The 19,154-nt window shown below is 43.1% G+C and overlaps 2 protein-coding genes across 3 annotated transcripts in view; one reads left to right on the top strand and one right to left on the bottom strand.

Moving 5' to 3' along the window:
• gig2p (grass carp reovirus (GCRV)-induced gene 2p) overlaps nt 1–19,154 on the top strand; it is a 359,050-nt gene that overhangs the window by 284,426 nt on the left and 55,470 nt on the right. The gene's annotated exons all lie outside the window — the stretch shown is intronic.
• On the bottom strand, nt 854–17,581 carry lzts1 (leucine zipper, putative tumor suppressor 1). Of its 2 annotated transcripts, none has more exons than XM_071927490.2 (9): nt 17,397–17,581; nt 8,235–8,581; nt 7,997–8,134; nt 6,567–6,729; nt 6,044–6,435; nt 5,748–5,921; nt 5,400–5,531; nt 4,490–4,684; nt 854–4,172 (listed from the first exon to the last, which is right to left on the bottom strand). In XM_071927490.2, exons 2-9 carry the CDS (start codon nt 8,463–8,465, stop codon nt 3,624–3,626), a joined length of 1,974 nt encoding a protein of 657 aa, XP_071783591.1. In that variant the 5' UTR covers nt 8,466–8,581; nt 17,397–17,581; the 3' UTR covers nt 854–3,623. The 2 variants fall into 2 exon arrangements, with proteins under 2 accessions (XP_071783591.1, XP_071783593.1); XM_071927492.2 differs by lacking the exon at nt 17,397–17,581 and adding an exon at nt 10,720–10,835.

Here is a 19,154-nt window from a genome sequence, read left to right as displayed (position 1 = left end):
AGACCCTTTTGTGCTTGACTGTCGGCCGATCATCAGAATCACAGCAGGATATGAGTGCATTATTATCATGTCACTGCAGGGCAGGGCGAAATTATCACCCAATCTCTTCTGATGGCTGCCTAACTGCTGTCCAATCACACTGAGACATCTGCTGGACCAGCACTCTGTATGTTCAGCTGAGTTAATAAGAAGTGAGATATGATAACCCATTCCCTTCCCAATCTTTCTGCTGCAACATTCCATTTCATAATTGAAAATGGTAGGTTTTATGAAAAAGCAAAGAAAAAGATAAACAGTAATACGGAAAGCTAGAATTCAATACCTGCAGTAGTCTGCATTTACATTGTAAGATTTAAAATGGATGGCCTGTTTAATGTTTTTTTTTGTTTGTTTTCACCATTTTGCCATTTGAGCACATTAGCAATAGCAGTAATTCTTTGTTTGTTTCGTGCAGTATGTATGCTTATTGCAGTTATGTGAGTGTAGTTAATGTTTCTTATATGCCGTCTTGAGCCAGCAACCCCCCACCCCATTATTTTCTTTCATGTCAGACCAATGACTTTGAATTCCTGCTTGTTATGTGCTCAGTGTGGTCCTCCTTTCATGTCAACGGCAGCAGCACAGATACTGACAATGGGCCTTAATTTGATTTCAGTTTTGATTTGGTCCAATCAGCCCAGTTATGACAGATACTGAGAGGGGAAGAGCTGGTGTGTGAAGGAGGAAACACTATCAAAAGGCTGGAATTACATGATTACAAGGGAGAGGAAAACAATCTTCTCATTATTTAAGTCCGAGAGGAAGAGCGAATGACAATGAGGAATTGACAAAGGCTGCAGTTGAAAACACAGTTTTGAATTTACCAACAGCATTCATATTTATTTCTGATTCTAAAAACAGTATTTGTTTGTACAGTTGTGAAATAAATAGTACCAAGTATTGTATAGCATACAAACATGTATTTGTTACTAAGCAATCTGTCTTAAATCTAATTCCTCTGTGAGATATCTAACAGCAACACATTCTTTCTGTATATTGTGGTGTGGTTCAACAAAGTTCACCTATATTCCTTTCAACATGGAAGTGCATTAAAGTAAAAATGTTGTTAATCAGCATACAAAGCAGCCACAATGCAGACTAGTACAATATCGTGTTTGTTGATGTATGTATTCCCTATTTGAAAATGCAAGAATCAAACGTAGAGCAACCCGCACAACATCCACCTTGGCAGAGAAGCCTCAATGAATCAGTCCGTCTGCTGAGATAGATGCAGAATCCCTCTTTTAATTAGACAAGTGCCAAAAGCAAAATAAGTGCTCAAGCACTGATGCGCTGTTGACAGAGCACTGATGATAGTCTGAGGACTGAAACGTTTGCTGCTTTTTAACTCATGTTTGTGCACCCAAGCTCTTTTTTTTTGTTTTGGCACTTAGGACTAATGACAAGATAGATTTTGCATCTATCTCAGCAGACAGACTGATTCATTGAGGCTTTTTTTGCCCAAGGACGATGTTGTGCGGGTTGCTAAACTTTTGATCCTTGTATGTTGAATTCCTCATCCGACGCACCCAAGGAAACCCTCTGAATTGTTGCCACTACCATAGGTGCAGTATCAAAGTCTGTTTTCTACTTCCCTATTTGAATACATTTCTATGAGAAGGCCCTATGAGAAGTTAGGCCTGAAAAACATTAGTCCCTTGAGTTTGAGTGTTGTTCATTACCATAGAGTTCCACTTAGTCTGTCTCTCTCCAAACCTCTCCTGACCTGCTGGGGTAATGTAATGTAGTGGCGGGGTGCTGAGCAATCTTGAGCAGACTCATTACAGAGATTGCCACACAGTCTTGACCAGCGCAGTGTGTATCTTTGTGTCTGATAGTCTGTGTGAGCCCCTGAGCACCCTGAGTAGGTGGACCAGTTAAACTTTTGCTTCACAAACTACTTTGCCCTTGTGGGAGGTGGAATAGCTCCAAAATAGTAGAGCCAAATGGCCTGGGCTGCTACTATGAAGGATTGTTTGTCTCCAGCTGGAAAAATGCCAGGGAACTCTCATGAAGTTGGAGGGACACTGGAGGGAGCGAGATAGACATTACTGGGACACTACCCTTGTTTCTACTTTTTTTTTTCTCTCAAAATATTTGCTTGTATCGTGCACTATCTAGCCCCCATCTCATTCACACACTCAGTCACAAACACACACACACACACACCACAAAGTCAAAATGTGTGTGTGCCTGTATTCTGGACCAGGAATTACCAGGAGGTATTGGTGATGACAGGAGATAATGATAATGGAGTACCACTTGTGGTATTTCCCCCACAATGATATTCAATTCTCTGCGTGGTTCAGACATATGGCTTGCTTATAGAACATCCTGGCTAGATGCACACTCAGAGGATGCACTGATATCGTCCACTAAACCGAATGTTTTCATGGTCTCTGCCCACGTTTCTTATACTTTTGTAAAAGCAGCCATAGAAAAGTCACAAAAAAATCCCAATTTGGACAATTTGATCACAGGCACAATTTACATATTCCAACCTGACCCACAATCAACCCAATCCAGAAGTTTGTGTTCATGAAGATATTATTTAATGTGTAAATATACGTCCAGTGGAGTGATGCTTACTGAGTGAGTGATTAAGACTTTAAATAACACCTGAATACACACATGCAGTGGCAATGCCTTATGTTTAGAACTGAGATGATGTCACTGATCATGTCCAGAGAATGACAAAAACACTAAATGATTTAATAAAATATGGTAACTGCACTACTGGCTTTGTTTGCATATTGAGTTATCAAATTGAAGACTTTTTCACACTTGAATTGATTAAATTTAGGGCTGAAAGTATGACAGCTTAACATTAATTTAACATTTTGAGGTTGTAAAAAACATTGGTAATAATTGTGAACAGAACTGTTGTTCACATCATAAGACTTGTATTTTGCATTATGATGGCTCATGAAATTTTCAAAAAGCTTATTTTCCATGTACAAACTCCTTAAGAATTGACAGTGTGGGAACATAACTAAGATGCATGTGGCCAAATAAAATCTTCTTTGGGACTTTAGATGATATATCACTGTCATTTCTCAGGCTTGTAGGGGACATGTGTGAACCAAGTTGATTATCATGCTTACCATGTGTCATCATAGGACATTAATCATGGAATAGATAAATCATCTATTGTCTGGCCTGTATCAACTAACACTTAATAAATGGTGTTTTCTAATTACAAAATTCTACATGATTGATGAATGATGAGCGACCCTGTTCGAGTTCGGTGAGGAAAATTGGAAAATATTCTCTTATGAACACTAAATAACTTAGTATTTACTTTGAAACGAGTAGTAACGGTGTTATCACAAACTGGTATTTTTTATTATTTTTTGTTTTTGTGACCTGGACATTTAGTCAATATAAAAAGACACCATATTTTGCAGTTGAATAACCCTTCTAACCTTACAATTAACAGAGAAGATGCCTTCCAGTTATTACTAAGTGATCCTAAATTGTACCCTTATGATGTGCAAACACCTAAACATCTGTGGTGAAAGAACAATCAAGTGTCAGTGTCATTTTGACTGAACGTGTGTGAGTGAGTGGCCCTCCTTGCCCTCTCAAATCTCTGTGGCAATGACATCGTCATACGTTTGTAACCCTGAGCTGTAGGTGACGTCCATGTCTAGCTCTGTCCGGCTCTCCAGTTCAGCGGTCAGTTCCTTGAGGATCCTCTCCAGGTCCTGGTTCTTCTTGTGCATCTGCAGGTAGTTGATCTGGAGCTGCTTCTGGTACTTGATGACCCTGTCTTTCTCTTTGTTCCACGTCTGCCTCTCCTGCTCGAAGCTGTTGGCCAGCCTCTCTTGAGCCTCCTTCTCCTCCCTGAGCTGCCGCTTCAGTCTCTCCACCTCCCTCTGAAGGGAATCGGTGGAGGTATGCCCCCTGTTGTCCTCCCCCTGGCCCTGGGCGGGGGAGGCTGTGCCTTGGTTTAGTCTTTCTAAGGCCTGGGCCTGAGCCTGGGCCTCCAGCTTCAAATTCTGTTCATGCCTCCGCTCTTTGGCCAAGGCCAGATCCTGTTTCATCCCCTGAATGTCTGTCTCCAGTTTGCCCACTTTCTCTCTCAGCAGGTCAGCCTCATTCTTCTTGCGCTGGAGTTCATTTTGGCACACCTGAAACAGAAATAGAGAAATATTCAGACCATAGGCAGCAATAGAGTAGAGAGACTACTTTTTTGACTGATACAACAGGTCTAAACATTTGACAGGTCAAATAAGCTCAGTTATTAAGGCACTGTATTATATAACTGTGCTAAAACATAGATATTGTACAACAGTCTGAAGGTCACGGTGGAGTGCAGCACATAAATGCAGGTACCCTTCCTAGCCATTGATGCTTTCATCTTACAAGCATTTTGTGGGCGTTTTAATTTGTCTTCATTTGAACTGTAGTGTGCACTGAATTACCATAAAATCATCAGCAGACCCACCTCAACCTCTATTGTGCGAGAGCGGACCTTGTCCTCGTGGTCTTTGTTCTGTTTCTCGAGCATCTCCATCTTTGCCGTGACTTCCTTCACTGACGCCCTGAGGCTGACTATCTCATTCAGCTTGTGGTTGACGTCTGCCTGGCAGTCTCTCAGCTGCTGCTTCAACAAGGAGATCTCCCCCGTCTTCTGGCATACCTACATTTGGACAGAGATAATTGTGAAAGTGAAACAGATTAATATTGTATGCCACTTAAAGGAAAAATCCACCCTTAGATACTCGCACACTGTTAGATATCATCCATTTATGAACACATTTATCATTCCATTAGCTATTTTATGATGAAGTGTTGTCATTTACATTTTTGGTGTACCCACACTCCCTCAACATCAGTTAGTGATGTCCTGCATTTCCGAGAATGACTTGTATCAGCTGTGAATTGTTGCATTCATTTTTTCTTTTGCTATTGCCCTCTTCAACTACACGTATAACCCGAAATTTCGTGAAATGAGCATAATGTCTTCAAATCAAAATATGTGTTCCGTGCACAAAAAGTGAGAAATATGTTTTCCCACGATGAAAGGATTATGTGAAGGAGACATGACTAGAAACAAGCAGTAGTTTGACATTGAAAGCAGCTCTTGCTGTTTGATTCTGAGGGACTGATACCAAAACGTTTACCATTGATGTGTATGATAGTTGACATTTTTTCTCCTGTCAAACCTATCAAACTGCCCAGTTATCAATGGGAATAAGGTACATTGCCAAAAGCTATTTTACGTGTTTTATGATGGATTCTAAGTTATGTGGCTTATATATGTTTACATCTTCGCAGCAGTCTGCAAGGTTGTACATGTTTCAGACTCAGCTGAGATCACACACACACACACACACGCACGACTCACGACTCACCTCCCACTGGGTCTCCTCAAGTGTCGGGGCCAGCTGTGTGCTCTCTGTCTTGTACGACCTCAGTCTGACCTCGATGAGATCCCTCTCCCGGCTCAGCTTGGAGACGTCCTCCTGAAGCCTCTCCTTCTCTGCCTGTACATCAGTTTAATTTCTCATTTCATTCATTTATACAAGTGTGTGAAAAGTAGCATATGTGAGCACCTGCTAATGTTTTGGTCTCAGATGGAAAACTGCTAAAATGCTGAATCATAATTGATTCAGTGATTTGTTTATCCGAGAAAGGGTGAAGGGGGGAAGGCTTGATGGGATGAGGACAAAGCAGAAATAGAAGAGAGGAGGTGAGCTGACCTGGAGCTGGTTGACCTGCAGCTGCAGTGCTTGCTGGGTTCTCACAGCCCTCTGGGACACCTGTCGCAGCTTGGTGGAGCAGCGCTGCTTCAGCCCTTCCATCTCCTCAGCGCAGTACCTCTGCCTCTCGTCAAATAGCTGGCAGGTGTCCACCTCCTTCTCCTCAAAACTCACCTGTTGTAAGGTGGAGAAGAAACCTCAGTCACAATTTGTCGGACAATTTACTGTATAACAACTGATGAAGAGCGCTGATCTTGAGTAAGAGTGCATGCTTGTTTCCGGTGAGAGCTTGGTACCTGTAGCTCCTGTAGCTCAGACTCCCTCTCCAACAGCCTCTGTTCCAAGCGCTCGATCAGTGACTCATCTGTGCTGAGAGGGGACCGGATCCCACCTGCTGTTTCAGAGAGAAGGCTTGGCTCATCTGCAGAAAGTAGGGAGCCAGCCTCCCCATTAGTCTTACATGCCAGCCCTCCGTCGTTTAAACCGGCCCTGTGGCTAGAGTCGAGGTTAGCGCCATTCCCATTGACCCATGGAGGGAAATTGAGTTGTACTCCCTGGGTGAGGCCGTTTGCCGGGGCTGAGCTGCCAACAGTCTGAGTGACAGGGCCTGTGGAAGCGCTTAGGCTGCCACTGGTGCTGTGGGTGGGTAAGCTAGACATAGAGTTGCGTCCCGAGTCAGAAAGGGTCCCTGAAATGAGAGGAGATGACGTATGTTAATGTCAAATTCATCTGAAATTCATCATTCGTCCCTAATAACTCCATTTTAAGGCAACATAGTATCGATAAACAGTTGCAAAATACAGTAATCCTTTGTGAGACCTGAGAAGGTGTCTTGCTTGTGTCTGGTGCCTGGGCTCCTTGTTTTTTCCAGAGGGCTGAGGATGTGGTCCAGGCTGTTGTGGCCTGTGTCCGTGGAGGATGTACTCCTGGGAATCACAGGCTTGAAGGCAGTGGAACGGACCAATGACTTCTCAGCAGTGGTCTAGAAGAGCGAAATGACAGACAGACAGTGGTTTATTTCCCTATTTTTTTCCCTCTATTTTTTTATTTTCAGTGCGGCTCCTCTTAGCTGATAGCACAGCAAAAAAGCAAGTCCTCCTGCACGCTCTTGTGGAGAATACAAAGAGCCAAGGATGAGTCACACTCTAAAACTTGAAACTCATAATGACTGGCTTTCACAGAGATAAATATTGTCACGTGCTGGAAGCCTACACAAATGAAAAGGATAGATTTTTTTTTCCAATCGTGTCTTTTCGTATTAGAAATAGAACCACCGAAGCGTGCAGAATTGCTTCACTACAAGCTGGCAGTATTAAAAGCCACACAGCAGTAGTTGCAAGTAAAATTCACTAGACTGTCATAAAAGAGAAAACTCATTTCAAAGATGAACTTATACTCCACATGCCCCATCTGTGCTGTCCAAGAACGTCACAAGCGCTACCGTACCTCCCCTCCTTTCTGTCCTCCTCCTCTCCTCCCCTCTGCATCCCACATCTCTCCCCCTTGTGCTGTCTGAGGGAAGATGAATAGCCTTTCTCTGTGATATTAATAATATGAGCTACTGCTGAAGTGTAAGAGGTAAAGCTTGTGAGCTCAGCATTCCTTCTCACTGACTTCATGACTGGGAAGTGGGATGCCTTTCCCTTTTCTTTTTTTTTTCTCGCTTACTCTCTCACATAGTCTCTCTCTTGTTCTCTCTCTCTCCCTATCTCTCTCTTTCTATCCCTTGAACTCTCTTCACCCCTTGATCTCTCTTTTTCTCTCTTGTTCTCTCTCTCTCTGTCTGTCTCTTTCTGAACCGCTTCCTATTCCTCTCCTCTGCCCCGGGGAATAAAGGCCTATTGAAGGAGACTCAGTGTTTGCCTACGTATCCCTGGCACAGAAATGACTCCTCTGAGAAGATCAAGGCATTCTTAGGTCATTAATCTGGGAGGGGGTGATTAATAAGCTTGGAAGGTTCAGCGCAGGTTATGAGGAATGGCTGCTACCTATTAAACTACCTGCTGTGCATGGTTTATCTTTAACTTCGCTGTGAGGCTTTCAAAGGCCCTTTTAGTTATGCGGTATGACTTGTTAATGGTTTCAAGGATAGCTCCAGTTTATGAAACTTTGATAATGATGTAGAAAAGAAAAGTCAACTAAATATGTAAAGTAGTTGGTCTTTAGTCAGTCCTTGTTAATGGATGTATTTTGTTATTTTTTAAGTAAAAGCATGACAAAACAAACTCTGTACTGGGCAGTTTGCTCACCCTTTCAGTCATTTTTGCCGGCATGGGCAGCAGTTTGGGTTGCAGTCGCCCATCCGATTCCCCATCTCTGTTTCCTCCACCAGCATGGTCCTCCATTGGTCCTCCTTTCTGGTGCACTGACCTGGATTTATGGCTCACCTTGGAGGGTACAGGAAAAGCATTTTATACAAATAGTAATATTTTATTTTTAATGTTTTTATTTCTACTGACACATCGTGCTTTCAGCATGTGAGCTCACCTTGATGTAAAAGAAATCCTCGCTTCGTCCCGACTGGGAATGGGAGAGGCCTTTGGAGGGATGAGCGGAGGACGAGGAACCCTGAGTGAAGCCGTACTTCAGTAACCCGTCCAGGCTGCGGCCTGCTGTCTTCCTGTGGTGGTTTGTTCCCTTTCTTAGCCTGTATTCAGACGCCTTGCAGTGTTTGTTGTTGAGGCTGTTGCCGCTGATGAGGCTGCTGACGCTACCCATGGTCCTGTAGGCATAGGTGGGGGCAGGGTGGGGTTGAAGTCCGGGCGGTCAAGTTATACAGAGGTGAAGAGAAGACACGACTCATGACCCCAGAGAAGTACGGTCGATGGCTTCATCTGCAAGATAAGACACAAAAACACAATGAATACAGGGAATATGGCTGTTGGTGTTCTATTGAAAGCAGTAATGTGTGAATATGTTTGTCTTCTAATGTTGGTTCTCAGTTCTCTAGTGTTGTTTAAGTCAATTGTGACCAACTGTATTCACTTTCAGTGTTGAAGCAGGTGTGTTCACATTTGCAAAACAAACAAACTGGGGAAAAAAACCTAACTTGGCACTCTGCCTGGCTTTGTGTGTCTAGATTTATGGCTCAGCCGTTGAATTTGACAAATAACCCTTTGGGTGCCCTTCCTCTAAACAAACTGGTAATTAGGCTACTTACTGCCTGCTCAACACTTGGCATACACTGCCATCTGAATAACACTACACAATCATTTTCTATAGTATCTTCTTGCTACTGCACTTTCACATAGTACAGACAGACCACACAGCAAGATTTAAGCTTTTAAAATCAGATATGCTGTAATAATAATAGTAAATAATGATAAACATTATTTGTATAGCACCTTTCAAAACAGAGTTACAAAGTGCTTTACAATAACACAATAAAACAAGAATAAGAAAAGACAAAAGACACAGCTAAAAACAATTAAGTCAGAGCAAAACACAGATAAACATAAAACAGCAAACCTATAAACAATGAGAATAAGTGCATAACATAAACATACTGAAAGGTAGTACTGCTGCAAATATCCAAGACCAGATATTTCCTGCACTCTTTCTCTTGAAACAAGGATCTCAGTCAGGAAAGGCAAGTTAATAAAAGTGTGTTTTAAGAAGAGATTTAAAAGAAGATACTGATCTGGCTAGCCTAATATGCTCAGGCAGGCCATTCCAAAACCTATAAGGACCCTAATAGTGAAGTCCCTGATCGCCTTTGGTCATGAGTCTAGAATTTGGAACGGCCAAAAGGTCCCTGCCCGATGATAAATTGTGATCGTGTTATTCCCTGATCGTGAACAGACCATTGAACTAAGCACACCAAACATTTGGACAGATTAGAGCTGGGCACATTTGTGTTAACATCCTCTCTTACAATCCACAAGGGCATTTATTCACAGTTCTTTTAGGGTAACTAGTGATGCGCTCTTCTATCTGCCACCCCCGCCTCCCCTTTAAAGGCAAACAGACCCCAGATGTTGCGAGTCATGATCTCTAACCCACAGGGGAAAAGTCCTCTCAGTGGTCACTAAGCTCCATGCTAGCTGATCAGGCCTGTGTGCCCCCCTAACCACCTGGTCCTCAGCCTTTAAGCATCTTATAATGACCACAGGAACAAAAGCATGGGCCAAAACAGCCCGCCATAACAGCCACATATTAGTGGTGAGTTACACTTAGCGAGGAGATAATCCGTGGCGAATCACTCTTTGCATGGTGGCGTTTGTAAGATACACATAGCTGTCGGTGTCATTGTTCTGAGGGGTTTGATTAGCATGCTTGAGGAGGAAGATGCTGAATGAAAGGAGGGAGTGCTGAACATGGCTGTCACTTGTCATCATTCAGAAAAGGATGAGAAGAGAGATAAGGCATGTACAAAATAGATGTTTCACGATAAGGAGAATAATAAGAGCAACAAAAACAGATAGCAAGTGATAGAGAGTAACATGCATACTCAAGAAAGAGGCTCGCTTGGTAGGAGGAAAGTTTGAGCAGCGGCTATGGCAGTCATTCAAAAAGGGATAAAAAGCTGACATATTTATCCTCTCTATTTATGGTGAATATATGATAGCAGTGATGTGAACATCAACTAATTTTGTACTGCAAGAAGCCCTTTAATCATGAAAGGCAGTGTGTTTACAGCTTCTTGGAAATCATCCAACGCAGCCTGACTAAACATCAAATCTTAACACATTCTTTGATTCAGGATGGAGTGCAAAATATAATCTACATGGTAAACAGCTACTGAAAATGTTGAGTAATGGCATATGATGTGCTTAAATTAGTACCTGTGCAAGTACAAAGCAAAGCTATCCCACGTGCCGCTGGTGTAAACAGTCCCTGACGTGGCTCTATTCCGGTGTGCCTGGATGTCTGCCACTAAATCCCAAAGCATCCAGTCTTCACTATCACTTTCGGATATTAGCATTCATCGCTGACATAGGACTGGAGTAATGAAACAATAGATTTTACTTACTGCCAGGTCAAACTAAGCATCCATCTCTAGCAAGGCTCCTGCAGAGCAATCTATCCAATCCTGGAGAAACTGAACAGGCAGACGTGTGTGTGTCTCAGGGTGTGTGTGTGCCCTTGAATAAACCGGCAGCAAGTGAAACCCTCACACTATCGCAGCAGCCAGGAGGGTCTGCTAACTGTTCTGTGGAGGGGGTGGGTCTTCCTGCTTTTCTTGTCAGTAGGAACCCAGCTTTGCATTATAACTGACATGTAAATTCAGCTGTGTGCGTGTGTGTGTGTGTGTGTGTTTTGGGACCTCTCGCTCCCCCCGGGGGAGCCAGTGTACAACATGTGCTCCCATAGAACCGGCGTGTGCCACTCAAGTGATTAACTCCTATCCTTCACAAAGGATCCTTTACGCCCCCTTTGTCCCCCCCCGCTCTCCCCACTATCACCCGCAGACATCCCCCCGCTCCTCCATCGACTAACTGTGTAATAACCATTCATCCTCCCCTCCCTCCTCCCATCAATCCCTCCCTCCCTCTATCCCTCCATCCATCCACCCAGCACTGTGCCCTGCACCCACCCTGAACAAACAACACTTTGGCTGAAGGAGAGGAGAAAAAAAAAGGCGCTTGCCCTCTCTCTTTTCTCTCTTTGTCTGGTGAAGTGTGCCGCTCTTTGTGTGGACTCTTGTCTGCCAGTTGATGTATTCTCCCCGAAAAGCCCAGGACCATATTTGAGTGTTAAATAAATGACTACTCCTCACAATGAGAGGCCTGGAGAGCTTCAGTTTTATAGTGATTTACCACCATACTGCGTCTATGCTGTTTGTTCATACACACGTATACGCACGCGCCCTCTCTCACACACGCACGCGTGCACACACAAAAAAACAACACACACTTTCACACACTTCTCACTGCTGTAGTACAAGTCTCTCCGAAGCAGCAGAGCCCTCAGCGTCCCATAGAATACACGCTGTTGACAAAAAGCCTTTCGGATGAAATACAATCAGACACCGAGACAGGAAAATATACCGGGTGCTCTGTTCCAAACAGAGAAAAAAAGATATGGGCTCTAAACGCTGTTGCTGACAAAACAAGTATAAATCCTATATATTTGTCAGAGATAAAAGTACACTTCCTTTTTATGTGAAGAAAACAGACAGGAACATTTTGCCCAGCATTCGCAGATAAACCACCACCAATTCATCAATATCCTTACAAAAAAAATCAATAAAGATTCCAGTTTGCTGAAATTCAACTCATAATGAGCAGTGGAAATCAGCAGGAATCTGAGAAAGGATAACATGACCTTAATGTGATCATTCAACCTGTACAGAGAGAGTTGCTCTTTATATTGCATTACGCTACTTGAAACTTTAAAATTTTCTACGTGTGGTGCTTCCAAAGTCATTTGAGCCTCTTATGATATCTCCACTGAAATAATATATCTCTCTAGATCTATCATAATCTTTTTCAGCGGCGCGGCTCACACATCCTTTCAGTTGACTGCCATTGTTCCCCCGATTAGTCCCGTTCAGCCCCAAGCCTGTTTGTCTGAACAATGATCCCGCTGCTTCACTTTTATGTGCCCATTCACTCGCTAGACAGAAATGGTCAATTTCGTTTCTATTTGATACAAATATGAAAGTGAATTGAATAGCTTTCATTACTTCATCATTGGGAATTTTAATAAGCGGTAAAAATGTGGTCTGACCGCACGGCTTTTGAGTGGACAGCATGATTTAAGGCCTTTGGTGAGACAGAGTTTAAGGGGGGGTGAGAGAGAGAGAGAGAGACAGAGAGAGAGAGAAAGTGTGTGTGTGTGTGTGTGCGTGTGTGCACGCGCATACATCAAATCCTATATCTGATTGGTCCCCATGTTTTTCTGTGTCTGTACAAAAGAGTGTGTGTACTCGTTCATCGTATGTGTACGTCTGTGTGTAGGCGGGGGGCGGGAGGTTGCCCCAGCTTTCGAGCCCCAGCTGACCTGCCTGACACAAAGCCCTGCCCCACACAACACCAGCTGACACTACACCCCCTGCCACCCCCACCCCCCCCCCCCGCTCCCCCGGCCTCCTCCTCCACACACACATACACACGGAGCATAGCCAATCCATTACCACAGCCAGTGTAAGGCAGCAGCGCGCTATAAAGGTCTAGGATTTATACCTGTCTCACAATGACCGTGAAACTCTCCGTTGTTCTCACTGTACCTCCACACTGCCACAGTGCCAGATGGCATCACTTTAATTCACACTGTCTATATGGTAATTTCTAACAGATGTATGTCCAATCTATCTAGTTCATTGTGCCTATTTTTTTGGGTCAAACTTGGACAGCATATTGTTCATTGTTTATGCGTGCAGTCTAAGCGTGTGCAGCATTTCATATACAGTATCTCTGTTACTTAAAGGGCCGATCTGTAATTGCAGTATGGCACCACTTGCTGAAATGCTGTCACCCTGTAACTGGCTTTTTTTACATTATGGTTTATTGGATTCAAAATTTAGTTGAAGTTAGTTTAGTTTTACACGCATATTGATGCTGTAATATGTAACATTTGTAAAGTTTGTTAAACAGATTTGTATTTTTGAGTTATGATGGCTTAAGAAACTTCTCAACAATCTGCCCAAAATTTAGATGTTAAAATAAATTGTGGATTGTACCTTTAATCCCTGAGGAGATATTAAACAACCCCTATTAGACTTTTAGATTATCTGAATTCAAAATTCTGAATATATTGTTCCCAGTATGATGTAACATGTTAGATAACTGGAATTGATCGGAGTGACTGGTCACACGAAGATAATGAAACACTTTCAGCCCCAGGTATTTCCCATCATCTCAGGCATGACACAGCAAACACCAACTCCAAAAAGAAAGTGAGGAGAAGAAGAAGAAGTAGCTCACATGTGACAGCAAAAAGTATATTTCCAGAGACCGATAGGTTGAATTATTGAAAAGGAAAGCTCTCTGTCTCTTTCTCCCTTGTCCTCTGTAGCCTGTCAAGGATCACATACACACACACACACACACATACACACACACACCTCCCGTCTTGTGTCTTACTCACTGTGGCCGGGTTGTGAGGATGAGTAATGCGGCCTCCAGCTGAACTGCCATCAACTGGGAATGAAGTGTGGGGCAGATACAACCATCTATCTTTCACTTTCACTGCTAACACATCTATCTACTGACCAAGCACACACACACGCATGCACGCACACACACACACACAACGGCATCCAATAGCAGCTAATTGGGTAATCCTTTTAGTGCATTGTAGAGGAGATTGAGCATGAATAGGGTTTCCGTGCTGAAGAGCAGAATACCAGACACTCATTACCGCCCCAGAGTAAGGAGATGGGATACCAGGCACGGAGAGAGGCATGGGCAGAAAGAGAAAGAGACAGAGAGATGGAAAGACAGTGCGTCAGAGAGAGATTCATATTCTGAACAGCTGACACTGCATTATACATTGATCATTGTCTTGTCCAGTCAACAGTCAATGGCTCCTCTGTTCAAAGTTTGAGAGATTACTATTTGCAAAAAGGGCAAGGTTTAATAATGGAATGGTCAGTGAGATCATGTGAGGAGAACACGTAATGCTCATTAATTCAACATCAGCGCTTTCTATTGACAACCACATGGACTAGCCTTTGATAAGAGGCCAGCTTTTAGTGAGGGACCCCCTGTTGGAATTAGATTGCATTCAGATGCTTTTCTGGGCATCTAAATGAGACATTAGGTCAGCAAAACAATCAACCTCCTTGCGTTTTAATAAATACGGAGGTTGTCTGTGCTGCTCGCTGGGTTTCTATGGCAGGCCAAAAACTGTTCCTGTAGTGCAGGCATTTGCATAACCTTGGCAGCTGGGGTATAGAGGAAAATGTATTTTTAATGGAGTCTAAATGGAAGGTTTTACCGCTGTGATGAGGACGAAAAGTGATGCTCATGAATTCAAGGAGTCCTAAAATTAAATACCTGAATCTGCCTTTTATATTTCTTTATTGAGCTGCATCCACCCGTACAAGATTGATTATTGCCCTACAATATGGCTGTACTCTTTTCTCTGATGTCCTCAACTTATAAAGTGCCTTGGAATCTATCCAGAAATGGTTTTAAAGCGTTGTATGTGTCTTCTATTAGATACAGCAGATCACTGGCCAGCTCCATAATCATGAAATATTTACTTCTGAGGCTTTTATCCCCGACTCGCTCTAAAAATGACAAAGTGAAAATGTATGGTAACAAGCAGATTTATTTTTAGACATGTTCAAATATTACCCATCCATTACCCTTGAAAATGTACCTTTTCCATTACCCATCACTTTTTTTAGACCAGATAGTATAATTTATGCATGATTTGAAAATCTCATAAATATTATGAAATTCTAACTTGATGGACTTTTATGGTTATAAAAGTGGCAAATGTGGTGGCATATTATTGTTTATCCTTCCAATAATTGAGCATACCATGAGAAAAACAAGCTTGTTGTTCAGAGGCTGCAGTGATAATATTGTATATCACTAATATCAGCTTAGTTTAGTAGCTTCCTCAGTGTTGTTTTGGTTTTACAATGGTTTTACAGAATATCTATCACTTTCCCAGCTATGAATGAAAATCACAAGTACAATTGAGAGGGGAAATTATTTCCCCTCATTAGTGCCAATGAATGATGAGTGTTAACACAAACTCACTCAAAATCAGAAGGTGACTGCGCTGTCAGTACATCATTTGTCAAAAGACTGAGTTATATATTGTTGTTTGATATGGTATCACAGAGGGATGACATACATACAGAAGACATTTGCAGCACATCAGCTGTTCTGTAGCCAGGCTGAGCCATTCAAAGCAGATGTACACCATGTAAGCCTATGGTAGAGGTGGAAAAGAATGAGGCCTTTCCTGGCACTGGGGGCCCATTGACCCTGCAAGCTGAAGACTCGGTGATAAGGCTGTCATTCTGGAGCATAACCATCCTCCCATCCTCCTAATCTACAGTGGTTGTGTGTGTGCGAGAGCGTGTGTGTGAGCGTATGGTGTAATGTGGGAGTAATAGAGGACACAATGAGCTCACTTACAGGGGTCTATATCATTCTGAAAGCAGCTGGAAATATGTGCTGCAGGCGATACCTGTGTGCAGCACCAAAATAAAAGCCCTCTGACCCTATAAACTCCTCGCGATTCCTTCAGCTGGGCAGATTTGAGGCGCCATAACTAACACAGCTGATATTCACATGCTCAGTCGTCCAATTGATCTCTACAGTAGAGCCATCTGTATGTAATTCTCTTTTCAGGAGGTATGGGAGTCACTCCTGTAAAGTCGGAAACACTGTAACGTCCTCGTGAGCTGAGGCTCGCATGGCTGCTGGGATGCTGTACTTCACTGACACAGAGCCTTCACTGAGAGGATGCTGTATTTGGGTATCTGGGACAGTTATTTTAGGAAGCATCTTCTCTAGCAGGTCATGACAGCTCCAATGGTTTGTCACACGCTACAGCTATGGAGTAGTGCTCCGTCAATGCGCGCAACAAAATGCATGGTAGAAGAAAAGGGTGTGAAATGAGTCACATAGTGTTGTCCTGAAAAAAACAAAAACATTACATCAACAGACTGAATGCTGCATTTTATATAAGAGCAAGAAAAGCCAAAAGCTCAGCTCTGCTTTGCTATGAAAAAACGAGCAACCTGTCTTTGATACTTTCATCCTCCACACCCTCTCCTTGTGTTTCTCTCACCCTTGTGTTTTTCTCAGTACAATATTCCACAGTACAGTACAAGGCTGAACATGCCTGAACAGGTGCCCTATATTTACCCATTCAGTGTCTCATCTTGTCATTAGCACACTGTAATTCATATTCCCTACAGGTTTCAACACATACTCTACTATACACAGGTGTCACAGTGCTAAAACAGGAAGGCTGTGCAGGGGCAAATCACTCCCCTAACAAGCCTCCTCTTTGTGTTTGCATTCATTATACAACACAAGCATTCAAATATTCAAGAACAGTGGGACTGATTGCTTTGGAGCATGATGAAGTGGGACATCTGTGATATTGGTGGACACATTTATGCCGTGCATAGAAAGCACCTTAATAAACAGCTCTGTGTCTAATGCCATTTATTTCCCCAAATTGCTATGTATATTGCAACTTTTAAACACAGCCCTATGCTGCTCCCTATTATTTCTCCATTTTGATAACAGTAGTTTGGCCTGCTGAAAGCACATGATTGACAGTGTTCTGGAAAAAAAAAAAAAAGTTGAAAGCGGACGTTTCAGTTGGAGCTGGCACGTCCTCAAAGACGGAGATACTTTGCCTTCGAAATTCAGCCTGTGTATTAAAAGTAGCAAAAGACTTGGACTGCTCCCATGCTGAGAAGCTTTGTTTCAGTCAAAATGTTGAAAAAAAGAAAACAGAAAACCATGGCACACTAAAATGAACCCAATTCACCTCACTTCAAATAAACATAGCTAATAAACCAAGCTAAATCAGGACACTTCCACTTAATGAAACACTCGCTCTCAAATCTGCCAGTGCCACCAGAGCTCACTCACTCTTTTTTTATCCTCTTTCTCTAAGTTGGAAGGCTGTGAGCCCTGACTGAGTCTGTACAATCATTTGTCCCCTGTCACATCCAGTCAAACAACCATAACATTCCCCCAGGTCCGGCTGGAGGTGACTTACCTCCATTATAGTCTGCTTGCCCCCACAGTCACTGCCGCTGCACTGCTCTCTTTTTCCCAAAGATGTCTGGATCACTGTGGACAAACCCCTGCCGGCCGGATGCTAGCTAACACTGCTGGTGTGGAGAAGTGTACACAGGCAGAGATGTCTGCTTTTGTTGGTGATGTTTTCTCTCCTTCCCCCTCTCACCCCTCTCCTCCTCCCGGTATGGTGCGATCAGTCCGTCCCATCTCCCATGAAGTGAACACTGTCACATTCCTCCATAAACACACTCTTTCTCGCTCCCCTCCCTCTCTTTACAGTGTATCCTTGTTGCCTCTCTCCTAAACTCCCTCCCACTCTCTCCTTCACTCTGAATATCCAGCACTCCCTCCCTCCCTCCCTCCCTCCCCTGTTCTCCTCGTCCACCTCTTACGACATCCATTTCTCTTTAGTTGTTATTTCTCCCACTCTTTCCCTCCATTTTCTCTCGCCATCCCTTGTTCTCTCTCGCCATCTTTCTCTCTCTACCTGCCTCTGCCCACCTCCCCTGCTCCTTCCCCCTCTCTTTTTCTCTTTTCTTGGCACCGTGCCCAGCGGTTCTGCTATCCATCTTAAGTCACTTCACTGCCTCTATATGCCTACATACATCATCACTGCCTACACTTGCAAGGCTTTTCATAGCTACAATGCATGTAAGTGGTCTAACTATCTGTGTGTCTCTGTGTGGAGTATAAAAATTAAACCAATTACAATCTGTATTGCCTTTTATTGGGCCATGTATCAGTGTTGAACTCGAATTACTGCATATTATGTGGAAATGCACAAGACACCAGTGGGCAATTTTGCATTCTATAACAATAAGCAAAAAACATTAGATAAAATATGTGAATGCGAGACTCAAGGGGTTTGAATTACTCAAAATAATGTGCTTATGAAATGTATAATGACTAAATCGACCTGCGCAGTTGCAAACAGTTGGGTTATGCAACATAAGACAGTGAACTGTGTTTATGTGTGTGTGTGTGTGTGTAAGTGAGTCTGTGCACCTGTGCGTGTTTACGTGTGAATGTGTTGATGTGAAACTGTAACTGTGTGTGTGTGTTTGTGCGTGTGCGTACACATGCAAGTAACTAAGTGTTGGACTGATGACTCATCCATGCTGTTACCCTCCATGCTCTGCTGCTGTAGATTTAACCTGCTTCACTGGTTCCACTGACTCCCTTGGCACACACACACATACACACACACACATACACACACACCCACAGATCTGTTTTATTTTGGTTTATTTACGTAACAGATGAGCTGAATAAATGATCAGAATGGCTGATTGCAGGTTATAACCCCCACTGTACGGTGCTGGCAGAACACCCATTTGACATCCTCCTGTCTCTCTGGTCCTGTTTTGTCTTTCTGTGTTTATCATTTTCTGCGTCTGTCTGCCTGTCTTGCTCTGCCTTTCTTGTTCTCTCTCTTGCACTTGTTATCTTCCTCTTTCTCTCTCAACTTCCTTCTCACTCTCAATCTTACGCCCCGAAAACTCGACAACTGCTGCATCACAATTAGCGGTATTAAACCACCCCTTCTCTCTCACAATTTATACAGCATGAGAAAGTTTTGAAGTGACTTTGTTGGTTGGGAAAGAAAACTAAGCACAATATTCCTCTTTGCTGTCTGGGCACGTTTGGTATAGCTATAATGATTGTTGCAGACTCCCTTCAGTGCTCCTGGTGTGCCAATTTGTCTTGAAATGATATTCCCCCCTTTAGTCTGGAT

The sequence above is a fragment of the Centroberyx gerrardi genome, chromosome 8, assembly GCF_048128805.1.
Source record: "Centroberyx gerrardi isolate f3 chromosome 8, fCenGer3.hap1.cur.20231027, whole genome shotgun sequence".
NCBI classification, from domain to species: domain Eukaryota; kingdom Metazoa; phylum Chordata; class Actinopteri; order Beryciformes; family Berycidae; genus Centroberyx; species Centroberyx gerrardi.
Note: the sequence above shows the minus strand (reverse complement) of the source record. Positions and strands in the feature narration are given on the sequence as shown.